Source organism: Bos javanicus, chromosome 6 (genome assembly GCF_032452875.1).
Source record: "Bos javanicus breed banteng chromosome 6, ARS-OSU_banteng_1.0, whole genome shotgun sequence".
NCBI lineage: Eukaryota > Metazoa > Chordata > Mammalia > Artiodactyla > Bovidae > Bos > Bos javanicus.
Genome location: NC_083873.1, coordinates 114729044 through 114741347, shown reverse-complemented (window position 1 = coordinate 114741347; position 12304 = coordinate 114729044). Strand labels below are relative to the sequence as shown.

At 60.3% G+C, this 12304-nt stretch overlaps 1 protein-coding gene across 1 annotated transcript in view; it reads right to left on the bottom strand.

Annotated features, from left to right (window-relative positions):
* Positions 1-6097, bottom strand: part of HTRA3 (HtrA serine peptidase 3) — a 29026-nt gene extending 22929 nt beyond the window's left edge. The window contains exon 1 of the mRNA XM_061420944.1: positions 5488-6097. Coding sequence (XP_061276928.1) covers positions 5488-5872 — 385 coding nt within the window. The 5' untranslated portion in view covers positions 5873-6097. The remainder of the gene's footprint in view (positions 1-5487) is intronic.
* Between the last annotated feature and the right edge of the window lie 6207 nt (positions 6098-12304).

The window sequence follows — 12304 nt, the reverse complement described above, 5'->3', positions numbered from 1 at the left end:
GCTCTGCACACCTGTTACCCATAAGCTTCAGGGGTCTCTCATTTCCTGAAGATGGGTCACCCTCACAGCTCCTCCCGCCTATGCTTAGCATTTCCTGCTATCCTCCTGCACAGGCTCTGTTTGCATCGGGCATCTCCACGGCTGTTTAGATGCCACCTCCTCCAGGAAGCTCTCCCTGACTGCTCCCTCTCCCCAACCCAGAGATGTGTTCTCCCTCCCCCGAGTCCCACCCATTTGTCCTCTGTCCCTCATGGCACAGATGATCAGGGATTTCACAGGGACTCGGCTGGTGGTGGAGGTGGAGGGGGACATGAAGCAGAGCCCAGGATGTACTGAGCCGGTGGGCTGCATGGGGAGTCCTGCTTGGTCCCCAAAGGCAAGTGGGGGTCCCGTGTGGAGGTGCATGGGAAGGGGACAGGCCCGGGGAAGGCAGGACCAGACCGGGTTCTGTGGGATCCCAGCGCACCTCCAGACCAGCTGTAGGGAGCGCGAGGCGGCGAGGTGAGAGTGCCATCCAGGCCAAGCCCTGGCCAGGAAAGGACGGTGGCACAGCAGTCCAGGCCCTAAGCTCCTCTTGGCCGGACCCCTGGCTCCTCACAGGTCCTCAGGAGCTGCCAGAGGCTGCAACTCAGCCCCTGGTGCGGGCGGCGGGAGGGGAGAGGTGGGGGCCCTGGTGAATCCTGAGTGCAGGGCCCGGGAAGCCGCTAAGGGGAGAGGTGGGGGCCTGGGTGAGTCCTGAGTGCGGGGCCCGGGAAGCTGCTAAGGGGATTAAACCCTGAAAGTCAACAAAGCTCTTAAATAAACAGAGCCCAGAGTCTCCACGGGCACCTGCTCTGGGGCTGAACAATAAAAGCCGATGATTAAATGCCACGTTGTGAATTGCCCTCCAGGATTCTTGCTGGGAAAATCCCAGGGACAGAGTCCGAAGACGGCCGAAGCGACTGAAAATGAATGAACTGCCCTGGGGCTTGAAATTCTGACTTAACTGAATACTTGCAGGCCTCCTGGTCTGCAGCTGTGGGCAAAGGCTGCGAAAAGGGACCCCTCTGCTTCACGCAGACGCAGCTCTCTGGCCTTTACTCTCCCCTTGATGGATACTCATCCCCAACACGTAGCATCTACCTCGCACAGACATGGGAAAAGCTCCCTGGGTAGGTAGTGAGCCCACCATCACTGGTATGCGAGGGGGTATGCGAGGAGGGACACCCACCACGTGGGCCGGCCTTTCATTCCAATGGCACCAACTGAGCTCAGCTGCTGGACCAGGCCTGCAGAGAACAAACAGATCAGACGTCCGTCCTGTGAGGCTCAGAGCCTGGTGAAGTTGAAAATAAGTCATTGAGTCAGAGAAGAAATGAGAGGTGGTTCAGAGGAGTCCCCACGGTGCGCCCATGAGGCTGAGGCAAGACTACCCAGGCAGTCAGGGAGGGCAGCTCGTCTAGGCCAAGGCAAGTTGAGGACTCGGTCCCACGAAGGTGAGGGAACAATTTGGTGCGATGGAGACCACACATGCAAAGACCCTGAGGTGGAAAGGAGACCGGTGTGGCTGGAGCAGGGGAGGAGCCGGTGCTGGAGGGGTGGGCAGGGCCAGGCGGCACAGGGGCCTGGGGCTCAGGGTCGGTGTTGGGGAACACCCGTGATGGGCAGCACGGACTTATCACGGTCACCCTGGCCACCGTGTGAAGAAGTGACCGAAGGGAGGATGAGGGAGGTGGAGAAGGTCCACGGAGGCCAGCGTGACTGGAGGGACCCTGGGGGTAACATCTCAAGGTCAAGCTGAGGACCCTCCTGCAGACAGGGAGTGAGGAATGCGGGGAAGTATGGGGTCAAAGCGTGACGCAGCCTTCTGACCTAAAGTCCCCTGGGGTGGTCCTGTCGGTTGAGGGTAAGGGCCAGCTGAGACACAGGATTCCGGCTCAGGGAAGGAGGGGGGCTGGAGACAGGACCCTGGGTGCATCCGAAGGCAAGTGACGGTGGAGCCAGCAGGACTCACGTCCAGGGGGAATATGCTGGAGACAGTAGCCCCTTACCTGCCTCTACATGTGGACATCACCCGGTGATTTCTGACCAGGCTCTGGGAAGGCCCGGGGTTGGGGAGCGGGTAACGCCGCCAGGGATGCTCTATAGAGGTTGAGCCTATTGGCGCTGGAGACCCAGGCCTGATCCTGACCCCAGACCTCGGAGGTCCACCGCCCTGCCTGAAGAAGAGCACCAGCCGGAGCCGGGCCAGGCCTGCTTCTGTCATTTCCCAGCCGAGTGACCTCAGCCCCATCACTTGGCCCTTCCCTGACTCCATGAGCACATCTCGGGTGCATGAGTAAGGAACAGATTCGCCAAGTGAGACATCGCCGGTCGGAGCCCGGGACCGGCTCCAGTCCCACAGGGGCTGGACTCTGCCCGTGCCGCCTCACGGGAAGCAGGATGTCTGAGGTCCCTGCACCTGGGCGCCGGGAGCAAGGGCGGGCCGCGCACGGACCATGCTGTGCAAGGTGCCCATCAGAGGCTGGGCCCATGTGGCCCCGCCCACCGAGGCCACCCGCCCACCGAGGCCGCCCCTCCCCACCCTCCAATGGCCTCAGCCCCTCTGGGTGCCCCCTGGCCCTGGGGGCTCTGACAGGGCTTGCGGTCTGCGCACCTGCCCGGTGCGGCCGGTCCCTCTGCCTCTGCCCGACTCCCAGCTCCCTGCGTCCTCCCTATCCATCTGTCCAGAGAGCCCGGGTCACCTCTCGCCGCTCAGCACTGGAGCTCTGCCTGTGGGGAGCCTCCCAGGCCTCGCCAGGTGATGGAAAGGGTGTGGGAGGCGTCAGAAGTGTTATCATAACACACAAAGTAACCGACCGTCTGGGCACCGCTCGTTAGAGGCACGTGTGTGCGAGCTGTAGCTCATTACTCTCTGCACCAATTCACCGAAACTGAGCAATCGCCCCACTTGACAGATGAAGAAACTGAGGACCGGGGCCTCGCGGGCAGCACCGCGTTCGTAGGAAGGACAGGGCCAGCCCCAGCTGCAGGCCTCCCACTCAGCCCGAGCCCTCTGCATCTGCCTGTGGCCACCACGCTACCGTTCTCTGCTCAGCCTCCCGTGTCTCCACCACCATCTGTTTCTCCAGGCCCAGCCGGGCTCTGCCTCATCGCAGGGGCCTTGTTACCAGCCCACGGCCAGCAGGACACACAGAGCAGGGGCTTCGCAAGCCGGGCCTCCATCAGCCAAGAAGAAAGGTTTCATGACGCCCCTGGTGGTCCAGGGCTAAGACTCTGTGCTCCCAATGCGGGGGGCCGGGGTTCAACCCCTGGTCGGGGAGCTAGGTCCCATTTGCTACAACTAAGAGTTCATCAACCACAACTAAAGATCCCCTGGGCCTCAACTAGGACACGGCGCAGCCAAGTAAATGAACATTAAAAAAGAAAACAACGTTCAATAGTTACTAGAGAAAATAAAGGCTTCAAAATGCCTAGACCACCTCCAACCCACTCCAGCCCCTGGCGCCCTGGAGCCTGACTCTAAGAGCGTCCACTACTTGGGAGAGTTGGCTCTGGGGAGCCCACCCTGAGCCCTCTGCCTGTCTGACCCGCCAGCATGGCCTGAGATGGGCCCGCTGGCTCTGAGCCCCAAGGCAGAGGGTGCAGTGGGTACGCAGTAAATGATAACGTTCACCCCCGTGACACTGAGTGGCCCCACGTCCCCAGTCTCCCAGGCACAATCCAAGCACAAGCCTGACCACATCACCCTCACTTCTCTTAAAACCCTTCGAAGGCTGTCCCATATAATCATGGCTAATCCCACATAATGCTTCCCAAACCAGGCTCCCTGGAACCCCAGCGTGCCAGGGGGAGGTCCCGTGCATTCTCCCAGGAAGGAGCTCTTTGTTTGGGAAACCCTGGGTTTTTATCATTTTGATTTTTTTTTTTTACCTTGTTGCAGGCTTTCTCAGGAGCTCTGATAGACTCAAGCTGAGTGTGACTCCCCACTGCAGGGCTGGAGTTTACTTTCTAGAATGTTTGGGCCCCAGGACACTTGTTTTCAGAATCCCAAACCCGATTTGGGAAGCCCGGCCTACAGGGTGAAATCTAAGGTACAACGTTTATGGGACATGCATGGTCCTGTCCCTGCCAAGCTGTCCAGCCTTGGGTGTCACACACATGCACACACGCATATGTGCACACACACACACACACACACACACACGCACACCCACACGCACACGCGTGCACACACACAAGTGCACGCACACACGCATGTGCATGCACACACACGCACACACGTGCACACACACATCCCCCTGCACACCAGCTGCTCCAGGCTGTGTGTTCTCCCCGACCTGACTCACCACACATGGTGAGGTCTCCATGCAGCGGTTCACACTGCCTTCTCCTCCCAGGAGAGCTAGCCCTTCAGCCATCCCAGGCTCCCTGGCCCCCAGGTGGCCCTGTGCCCCACGGAGGAGCCCGTCCTGGGCGTCAGCATCTCCCCAGCTGCGGGCTGAAGACAACCACGGAGCCTGATTCCTTTCGGTTGCTGTGAACTCAGCGCAGGGTGCTGTGCTCAGAGCGCCTGGGAACCAACGTGGGAGCCTGCCTTCCCAAGAGATGCCCCAGACGAACACAGGCACAGCAGGGTTTTCCAGCATTTTCATTCACAGGCTCAGCCTGTGTGGCAAGAAGCCACCTGGAGCCAACCCCAGGTTAGGGGGGCTACTCTAAGGTTAGGCTTCTCCAGTGGCTCAACGGTAAAGAGCTGGTCTGCCAAGGCAAGAGATGAGAGATGTGGCTTCCATCCCAGGGTGGGGAAGACCCCCTGGAGAAGGGCATGGCAACCCACTCCAGAATTCTTGCCTGGAGAATCCCATGGACAGAGGAGCCTGGCGGGCTACAGTCCATGGGGTCACAAAGACACAACTGAATGACTTACACACGCACGCACACATGCTCTAAGCTTTGATGGGACTGAGAGATTTCTTACCCCACGGCCTGTCCACACGGAGCCCCCACACACAGTCCAGAGACCCCACACGCTGGCTCACCATTCCTAAACGACCTTCCAGAGAGGCATTTTAAATGCGGTACAAAAAACAAAAACAAAAACCCACTACATGTGGCTCAACTGCTGTCGTTTGAATATCCAGGCATTGAAGGCCAGGAAAGTGCTTTGCATCCAACACCCAGGCAGGGCAGGGATATGGGCACCAGGGGAAACGAGACACAAGGTGGGTACATTTTAATGAGGCTGGAGAAATGCTGGGCGGACCAGGCCCCTTGGGGTGGTCAGAAAGCCCCTGGTCTCACCACCGGTGGGCTACTTCTGCGACCTTGGGGGCAGCACTTTACTTGAAGACCAGAAGCCTGGTTAGAGATCTCTAAAAGAAATCGCCACTTGTTCCCTGGGGAGCACTCCGCCCTGGCTCTGAGCCCCGTTTCCGAGGAGACGCTTCTTCATCCCTCCCACCCCCGCCAGCAATGCTGGCGCTCCCTCCCCGGCCGAGCGCTTACCCGATGGGCAGGCGCCCTTCTGCAGCTGGCGCACGGGCGTCCCGGAGAGCTGCAGCGCGCGGCGGCTGGCCGCCTGCAGCGCGCACACGTTGGCGTAGGTGTGCCCGTCGGTGCCACACACAGCGTTCGCCCAGCGGCAGCGACACAGCCCGCGCACACACTCCAAGCTCTCCCCGCACGGCGAGTCGACGGGGCGGCCGCACGGCTCGCCCTCGGTGGCGGCGCACACCAGGCAGCAGTTGCAGAGATCCGGCACGTAGCCGCCGGGGCAGCGGGGGCTCGGGCACCGCGACACGTCGCAGCGCACGGGGCACGACGCGGCCGGGGGCTCCCGGGCCAGCGCCAGGGCGGCCAGCGCGGCCAGGAGCAGCGCCCGCGCCTGCATGGCGGACCGGCCGGCGGCGGGCGGCAGCGCGGGAGACCAGCCCGGGGAGGGGCGCGCACCGAGGCCGCGGCTCCGGGCGCCGACGGAGGGAACGCGGCCACCTGCGCCGGCGGCTCGGGCTCAGGCAGGCGGGCGCCGGGACCGCAGGGACATGCCCGGGGCGCGGGGAACGCGGCGGCGGGGGACTGGAGAGGCGCCCCGTGCCGGCCGGGCCGACGGTCTGCTGGGCGGCCGGCCCCGCCGCGTTTTAAGGCGCCGGCCGCCCGCCCTCGCAGAAAGGGGGCGGCCCGGCCCCTCCGCCAGCCCCGCCCCGGCCCAACCGCCGCCCCCCTCCACCCCCGAGCCCGGCCTTCCGGGGCCTGGACCCACCGGCGGCCAAAAGCTGGGCCTGCCTGGTCTGGGAAACCGGGTGATGGTTATGCAGCGGGCCCCCACCCCGGGGCGGCAGGGGCCTTGCAGGGGAGGAGCCACCCCGCGTGCAGGCCGCGGGCACCACCCCGGGGAATCTCTGACCCGGCCCGGTTCGTGTCCCAGTTCCAGTGACCTCAGCTACTCCCCCGGTTCCCCCCTTCATAGAATGGGCAAGACCAGACCGTTAGTCCCGGCCCCTCCTCCCCAGCCCGTCTCCTCTCCCTGCCCTGCGGCCCTGCGCCCCCACCCCCACCCCGGGCCTCCTGGGCCTGGGTGCCCTCAGGACATACAGGCCTGGCCCCCGACCCATGGGTGGTCGAGGTGGACATTGCCCCTTCTGGGGAGACGCTGGGGACAGACCTCCAGGAAGCGCCTCCGCCCCACAGTCCCCGGCCCTTAGCGCTCAGAGGAGTTGCTGCCCCGGGCTCCGCACGAGGTCTGTCTGGTTCTGCCCAGCTCTCGGTGCCCTGGGACCCTGGCGGGGTCACCTGACAGCCCTGTGCCTCAGTTTCCTCCCTGGGAAAGGGGAAGGCGTGGGGCTGTGCCGTATAGGGTATAGGGGGCGTCCCCCGTGTTGGGGGTGGCACGCAGTCAGCCCACAGGGGGCATCCCCCTGATTTTTCCACACACATTCTTGGAAAAGACACTCCAGGCCCAGGGCCCTGCGCTGAGGGCCCAGAGCCTGGTGACCGGGCTGCCTGCTGTGTGACGAGGGCTGTGGGCTGGGTGTGGTCCAAAGAGACAGAGGACAGAACCCTCTTTGGAGGTGAGTTTCAAGAGGGTGTAGGGTCTGGATGCTGTAGTGGGCCTGGGGCCTGCTGGTGTCAAGTGGGGAGCTAGTTCTCACCTGGGTGAAGGCTCGGAAGCAAAGCCAGGTCAGAGGGGCGACCTGTCAGGCAGAGAAAGCCTTCGGGTGCAGACCCTGGAGCTGGGGGTCCGCACCTTCTCTGCAAGGCCCTGCGGCCGCCTGCTGAGGTCTGGAGAGCCCTGCTCAGAATGATGGCTTTACATGCATAAAGCAAGCTGCACAGCGTTACTGGGGGGAAGTCATGCTGTTATGAACACGCTTGTTAAAGTATGTGGTAAAGAACCCACCTGCCAATGCAGCAGACTCAAGAGATGCGGATTTGATCCCTGCATCGGGGAGACCCCCTGGAGAAGGAGATGGCAACTCACTCCAGCATTCTTGCCCGGAAAATCCCATGGGCAGAGGAGCCTGGTGGGCTACAGGCCATGAGGTCACCAAGAGTCGGACACGACTGAGCGACTGAACAACAGATGGGGAAACTGAAGCCTGAAGTGAAAGGACCCATCCCTCGCTTTCCTTCTCCCATCTGAAACTGGGGTGCAGGCCCCGGGGTCGCCTTAGTTTTTGCCTGGAAAGGGCAGGCCCCTGGGTTGCAGAAGCTGCCGTGAGCATGGCTGGATGCCGAGTGCTCTGTTGGTAAAGGGAATCGGGTTCCAGATGTCCTGGCAGTGCCCAGGAGACGGAGGGAGCAGTGCCCCCTGCTGGTCAGACTCTGTCCTGCCTCCGGGTGCAAAGCAGGACACCTTCAGGGCTTCCCTTTAGGTGGCAGGAATGCTTCACCACCACCCACCCTCCCCGCATCTCAGTCTCCCCCAGAGCCCCGCCCCTCCTGTGGGTCAGTTCCGTTCAGCAGTCGCTCAGTCATGTCCGACTCTTTGTGACCCCACAGACTGCAGCACGCCAGGCTCCTCTGTCCATCACCAACTCCCGGCATTTAATCAAACTCATGTCCATCGAGTTGGTGATGCCATCCAACCTTCTCATCTTCTGTCGTCCCCTTTTCCTCCCGCCTTTAATCTTTTCCAGCATCAGGATCTTTTCTAATGAGTCAGCTCTTAAAGGCCACAGTATTCAAACTTCACCTTCAACATCAGTCCTTCCAATGAACACTCAGGACTGATCTCCTTTAGGATGGACTGGTTGTCCTTGCAGTCCAAGGGACTCTCAAGAGTCTTCTCCAGCACCTCAGTTCAAAAGCATTAATTCTTTGGTGCTCAGCTTTCTTTATGGTCCAACTCTCACATCCATACGTGACCACTGGAAAAACCATAGCTTTGACTAGACAAATCTTTGTTGGCAAAGTAATGTCTCCGCTTTTTAATATGCTGTCTAGGTTGGTCATAGCTTTTCTTCCAAGGAGCAAGCGTCTTTTAATTTCATGGCTGCTGAGGGTGGGCATCCTCAAAGCTCCAGGATGCTCCTGGGTGGAGCTTCAAGGAAGTTGGAAGTTCCTCCTGTTTATTATTCATTTACATTTAATCCCCCACCCCCCACTGCTGCTCTCAGTACTTAAGCCCCTTTATAAACAAGATCAAGATAAAAAGGAAAGAAGAGAAACCAAGTAAAGCCAAAAAGAGTGATAGGGAAAAAAAAAAACAAAACAGGAAGCCATAGGTAGGGCTGGTGCACAAATTATTGCCCTGAGATGCCCTTTTTTGGTGTGGTGATCCCCAGTCTACTTGGGACCAGGGACCAGTTTCCTTGAAGACAACTTTTCCACCGACCTGGGATGGAGGGGATGGTTTCGGGATGAGTCAAGTGCGTTACATTTTTTGTGCACTTTATTTCTATCACATTAGCTCCACCTCAGAACATGAGGCATCAGATCCTGGGGGCTGAGGACCCCTGTTTTAGTGCATGGCTGTAAGTTTGGCTCCCAGCTTCCTGGCAGTCGAGGCAAGGATGGAGATGAGATGCCCGTGTTGCAGAAACAAACCGTCACTCCAGAGCAGCCTGACTTCTCACTACAGAGAGGAGAGAGCATCCCCAGGGGAGCCTCAGAAAGGATGCTGCGGATGTCCTGGCACCCCCATAGCGTGTCCCACGTGGCTCCCCAGAAAACAGCTCTCAGTGGAAACGAGGGGCAAGCAGCCTAGGCATGCTTCAAGAAACGCTATTTGTTAGCAGGTGGGATTCGGACTGGCCCGGGAGGGCAGGGGAGCTCTGCAGTGGTGCCCAGGCCTGGCAGAACATCCTGGAAGCTCATTCAGGAGCGAGAGCGTGTGATACTGAAATTGATGAGAACCAGCCTCACGGATTCATGAGCATGTCTTCCCTGCGCACGTCCTTGCCTCCATGACACATTAAACCGCAGGGAAAGAGGTCCAGGAACCTTTGTTCAGTGCACGGGCTGGGTCGGCCTATCTAACTAGTGGCCCACAACCCAGCAGGGCGAGAAGGTTTCAGAAGAGGTGGGAGGCCCGCGAGAACTGAAGGCCATCAGAACCATGTCAGCGAGGGCCCCAACACTCTGCTTTGGGGCCCTCTAACAAAACATAGCCCAGGGGACCAAGGTAATCTCCCTATAGCCTGGCACCCAAGGGCCCCAAGGGTTACCCAGCAGGTTCCTGACCACCAGCAGAGCAGCGGCAGGCGGAGGACAGTCCTACTCCCTGCAGACTCCGCCTTCTCTGTGAGCTGGGGGAGAAGCGCCCTCCCAGGAAACGCCCCCAAATTCTTGGGCCAAGGGGATGCTTTCCGTGGGGCTCAAGGTCTTGCACCTGCCGGGAGGACTTCCTGCTACAGAAAGTGATCTTGCTCCCGCTCTCCATCACAATACGGCCACCCTCTGGGTCTGGCTCCCATCTAGACGTCAGCCTCTCGCGGACGATGGGGACAGTGTCTTACCTCCCTGGCGCTGGCCAGGATGGGTGTTGGCCAACGTTACTTCCACTGATGGGAACGGAGTCGGCTCCCTCCAGGGGGGAACCTGAGCTGGGCCAGGGTGTGCAGGCTCCCTGGGACACCCCTATCCCATGCCTCCATCTCTACATAGAGCTGGACAGCCGGACGGGCCTGAGTCCCCAGGCTCTGGGCAGCCTCTGCCCTTTGACCTCAGCTTTGTCTACGGCTCTGGATGAGGTCATGACTCATGTCACTTTGGGGACCTGAAGGCCATCCCAGCCACACCTCGGCCTGCAGTAAGACTCATCAGCGGTGACTCAGAGGGTGGGCCCCTGCACAGGGTTGGGGTGGGGAGGGGCGTCAGGGTGGGTGGGACCCTCTCTGTCTTCAGCCCCCACCCCGGGCCCTCCCCACACTTAGAGGAAGTGAGTCCCTCAGAGAGGGAGACTTCCCTCCCCAGCCTTGTGCCCACCCTGGCCCCTGGCCTCAAGGGGAGGGACACGGACAGGCACCACCCAGCACTCAGGACTGCTCGGGGAAATAGGGGATATTATGATCCCTGCTTCCTGGGATCCCTGATAGCTCAGTTGGTAAAGAATCCGCCTGCAATGCAGGAGACCCCGGTTCAATTCCTTGGTCGGGAAGATCCGCTGGAGAAGGGAAAGTCTACCCACTCCAGTATTCTGATCTGGGGAATTCCATGGACTGTATAGTCCATGGGGTTGCAAAGAGTCGGACAGGACTGAGCGACTCTGAAATAAAAAAAAGATCCCTGCCAGTGAGGCAGCTAAGGCCCAGAGAAGTGGAGTAACGTGCCCGAAGGCACACAGCCTGCCTGAGACAAAGCCAGCTGTAGACGCAGGCTCTCTGGCTCCAGAGCACATGCCCACGGTCAGTCCACTGCGCTGTCTCGGGGCGACCACACCGTGACTGCACACCCAGGAGATGCTGGGGCAGAGGGAAGCCCAGGGACTGGGCAGGGGCCACTCTGGGGACCCTGGAGAAAGAGGGCCTTCCCTGAGCGGGCTCCAAGACATGAGGGGCTTGCCAGGCAGAGCAAGAAGACTGGGGGCCCCAGGAGAGGGTTCAGGGCTGCAAAGGGGGGCAGCGGGGCTCAGGACCACAGGCCTTCTCTCTGGGGCAGCAAGGACGCCTGGAGGAGGGGCAGCAGCAGCATGACGCGGGGTTACCTGAGGGCCCGGGTGGGCCAGAGCGGGGTGTGTCAGGGGCCCGGGGGCAAGCTGATGCTTTGGCCCCAAGTTGTATGCAAAAAACTGGAAGAAAGCCTGACTCCAACTGGCTTCAGCTGACGAGGGCGTATGTATGCACCTTCCCCATAGGTCCCGGCGGGCCAGCGTCAGATGTGGCTTGACCCAGGAGCTCCCAGTGTCCTGTGGCCCATCTAGGCTGTGCTCCCTGCAGCCCTGGTTTCATTCTCAGGCCCTGGGGGTTGCAGGACAGCTATCAGCAGAGCCAGACCCACATACTCTGAGGGTCCTTTCCCCTCGCAGTCCCAGCAAAAATCTCTGTGTCTTACAGTGGTTCTCACGTCCATCCCTGACTCAGTCACGAAGGCAGCAGAGGTGGGGGCTACCGGCAGTCCAGCTCTGATCACCTCCTGTTGGGCTCAGCATTTCCCAGCCAGATGACTGTCCCAGATGGCAGGAAGGTACGCCTCAGAGACTGAGCTGAAAGAAGCTGCCCAGTGACTGACCCTTCACAGGCTTGCACACTCCACTTGCACACCCCTGGTGATGGGGAGCTCACTACCCATCATGGCACTCTTTTCTGTTGTTAGAATGTTCTTTCTCTGATTGAGCTAAGTGCTGCTCCTGCAACTCCCACCGGTGGGCTCTGCTGGACCCCAGGAGGCTGGGGAGAAAATGCTGGTTCCTCACCTCCAGAAGAATGCAAACACCAGAGGCTGGACCTCACGTTCTTTCTTCTCTTCTTAGTTCCTGTGTGACCCTGGGCCTGAGTTTTCTCTCTTTCTGGAGAATGAGAAGGAAACCCTCCTGGGGTTCCTAAGGACCAGCAGAGGCAGGAGGCAGAAGGCAGAGCTGTAAGATGGTCCCCAACATTCCTGCCCCCGGCGCACACATCCTTCACACGCTCCTTTAATATGGGTGGGCCTGGCCTAATCAGGTGAGCTCTTAAAGGCCCTGGGCCCTTCCTGAAGTCAGACACACAAGTGTAGAGAGACTGGAAGTGTGCGGGACCCATGGAGGGGGTCGCAAGGCAAGGGTCTGGGGTGACCTCTAGGAGCCAAGTGGTCCCCGGCCAACAGCCTGCAAGATAGTGAGGATCTCATACCTACCCACAAGGAGAGGAATTCTACCAGCAACCGAAGGGTCTGAAGATGTTCCCCC